The sequence below is a fragment of the Penaeus vannamei genome, chromosome 38, assembly GCF_042767895.1.
Source record: "Penaeus vannamei isolate JL-2024 chromosome 38, ASM4276789v1, whole genome shotgun sequence".
Taxonomy (NCBI): domain Eukaryota; kingdom Metazoa; phylum Arthropoda; class Malacostraca; order Decapoda; family Penaeidae; genus Penaeus; species Penaeus vannamei.
The window spans coordinates 3087362-3090380 of NC_091586.1; the positions used below are offsets into that span (position 1 = coordinate 3087362).

The 3019-nt window shown below is 45.9% G+C and overlaps 1 protein-coding gene across 34 annotated transcripts in view; it reads right to left on the minus strand.

The window, feature by feature from the left end:
- LOC113819550 (putative polypeptide N-acetylgalactosaminyltransferase 9) overlaps nt 1–3019 on the minus strand; it is a 599489-nt gene that overhangs the window by 24650 nt on the left and 571820 nt on the right. For 5 of the 34 annotated variants that reach the window (XM_070115886.1, XM_070115871.1, XM_070115872.1 and 2 more), the window contains exon 6: nt 928–1079. The exons of 24 other annotated variants lie outside the window; for them this stretch is intronic. In XM_070115886.1, coding sequence (XP_069971987.1) covers nt 928–1079 — 152 coding nt within the window. Of the gene's footprint in view, nt 18–927; nt 1080–2475; nt 2625–3019 lie in introns of all 34 variants that reach the window. 5 more of the 34 variants (XM_070115906.1, XM_070115904.1, XM_070115889.1 and 2 more) reach the window with 2 other exon arrangements.

Consider the following 3019-nt stretch of genomic DNA (forward strand, 5'->3'; position numbering starts at 1 on the left):
AAGGGGTTCCAACCAGCCTGAGGTACAGAAGTGTCCAATGAGAAACACTGCCTATAACAAGGAGAGGTGTATCCTAAACTGACGACTTCAGGGGAGGTACAGAAGCAGATTACAGTATAAAGACTCGGTCAAATACAGCCGGTAAAAATGTACAAATCAGCTTAAAAAAGACCCTTGTTTATCCAAAACTTCTTGCACCATCACCAGATAAATCTCCCAGAGTCATGTCAGTCTCACGCTGTCATACCTTCAGGTTCCAATCAAACCCACCAACTGGGGGTACCCCCTGCCTCATGGCCAACACATACTCAAAGGAGTCGTCCTTGATAGCGTCAATAGAGGGGCATACTGCTGATTGGCGGTTGCGTGCAATGCGGTCCAGCAGAGGCTCCAGCCAACCTAAGACAACCATCGTTGAGTCATTATCTTCATGGCAAAGGAATTCTACACAGAAAACCCACAATGGCACAATGTTGTACTTACAAATGTTAAGCAGTGATTCGCCAGACAGATCAGGACGATTTTGTATGGCTGAAAAATCTGCTTCTAGTGCATACTGTATCCTACGTATATCAGTAAACTACTTCTCTCAAACGTAATTAATAACTATTTGCATTTGTTTTTATTTTTATAATAACTAAGGATAATCCAGAAGAACATCATACTGAAATCAAGCTGTTTCAGAACAGCAAGAAATACAGTCCACTAATAAGGAACTGCTTACGGGTCAAGTCTTGGTCTTGTCTACTGCCCAGCTTGTCCTGGCTAGTTTTGCCAGAATGTCATCATGTAGAAAAGAAATGAAAAAAAAAAACACATAAAGAAGCTTCCAAGTTGAAATTACACTAACAAAGATATACCAAGCTCCCCTTGTTCCTTCACCATCATTTGTCACCAAGCTTGAGCCCTTCTCCAGGCCCAACTTACGATCATATTCCACCTGAATCCCCCAACCGAAATCTTGGATGGGTCCTCATGGTAATGGAATTCCAGAGTGTCGTCCCTTAAGCTGTTGATCACCGGACACACAACGTTTGTGGGGTCTCGGGCGATGCGGTCGAGCAGGGGCTCCAGCCAACCTGGTCAAGCAACCTGCAACTTGAGTGCCTGGTTTGGTTCCCTGGCTAGGTGCTCCAGAACCTGGGGAGGGAAGGGAGGGGCAGGCAGGGCGCACGGGACAACAGGACTGGATGCTGCTTGGTTGGCAGGACACACGCAGGGGTTCAGGACTCTTGGAGGTCTTGAAGTGGACTTGGACACGGGACTTGAGAGGACTTGGATTGGCAGGACACATGTAGGGGTTCGGGACTCTTGGAGGTCTTGAAGTGGACTTGGACATGGACTTGACAGGACTTGGATATCCAAACAGGATGCTGCTGGATCCTGGATAGGACAAGGGACCGGAAAAAGACTATCCTGGATAGGAAGAGCCATTGGAGAGGATGCCACAGGATAAAACGAGACACTGGGCAGGAAATCGCTGGATCTTCGATAAGACGAGGCACCAGAGGGTAGAGTGCTGGGTCCTGGGTAGGATGAGGTACCGTTTATAATCCTGCTGGATCCTGGACAGGTTTTGGGGAAAGGTCAAAGCTGGTGACAATTGTGGATAAGGTCAACACACAAGGGAAACGGGAAGCTTCTGGTACATTGGTTTGGGAATAATAAAGGAAATGTATATTGCTGATGAATGGTGATTACTCTGTGACGAAATTCTTTAAATCCAAAATTTGATGTTGATTTTGTAAATTTTCCATCCATTCTAACACAAGCGTACTCTTCTGTACCTTAGTTTTGAAAATGTAAAAATATCTGTAATTTAAAAATAAGGGAATGCCTCAAATAAATAAAAATCTTATATAAATAAGTAGACACTATGTATATGTATATGTGCGTGTGTGTTATACATAAATATTTCTTGCTGAAAAAAAAGAATATTAGCAGTATAAAAACAAAAAAATACCAACTTAAAAGTAATCACTGATTTTAAAAAATGAAAATCCACCAAAAAACTGAAAAAAACTAAAAATAAGAAAATTAAATAGATACTACTGCTAAACACAAACACAAAGCATCGACCCCATTCGCGAGCTTGGCCAACGACGGCACGGTTACCTCAAGCTGTGATGCTCTATGACCTCGAAGGAGAAAAGGACCCTTAGAAACCCTTGAGAGAGCCGCTGTTAGTATCAAGTCTGAGAAGCCATCATGCAATTAGACTGTACAGTTGGAGAGCAGAGGAGTTATTGAGATGCACAGGCAAATCTCCATTGCGTTTCTCTCATTCTGATCTCGAGGGCGACTTCGCGCTGTTCCCCCACAGCCGAGTTGGGTGTGTGTGTCCCCGTAGCCCTGTGGAGCGTCAAGTCACGTAAGAGGAAAGCCGAAAGAGGGGGGACTACCACTCCCTCTGCCTGTCACGGGCGTACGACTATGTGAGTGTGGGCGTGCACATGAAGGGCCTGGGAGCCACACCTGTAGGTTCCAGTCGAAGCCGCCTACATTCACCCCGGAGGAGTCGCGGTAGTGGTACTCGAAGTCGTCGTCGGAGATGACGTCAATGACAGGACACACGACGATGTGGGGGTCGAGGGCGATGCGTCTCAGCAGTGGCTCCAGCCAACCTAAGGTGGCAGGGCAGGTCAGTGTCGTCGTCCCGATCACGCTGCCTCACAGGCGGTGGCACACACAAGCACACACAGTATACAAGGGAAATGACATATCCACGCACGCACGCATACACATGGCTTTCAAAACGTGAGTACAGTTTCATGTTTCACTTACGGCTCAAAATCAATTCAAACGTCATTCATCTGCACATCACGCGCTGTACATCACTACACCAACTGCATTTTATTTTTTTTACCGATTGATACACGGATACGAAAAACGTTCACAAAAAAAGATAAAAAAAAAACAGTGCCACCCACACGACAAACACGTCTCAGCGGATGTTGTCGTCACGATAAGCGTCGCTTGCACGTGCGTCTTTGCCTCGCCGAGGGAGTCGTCGTGGAAT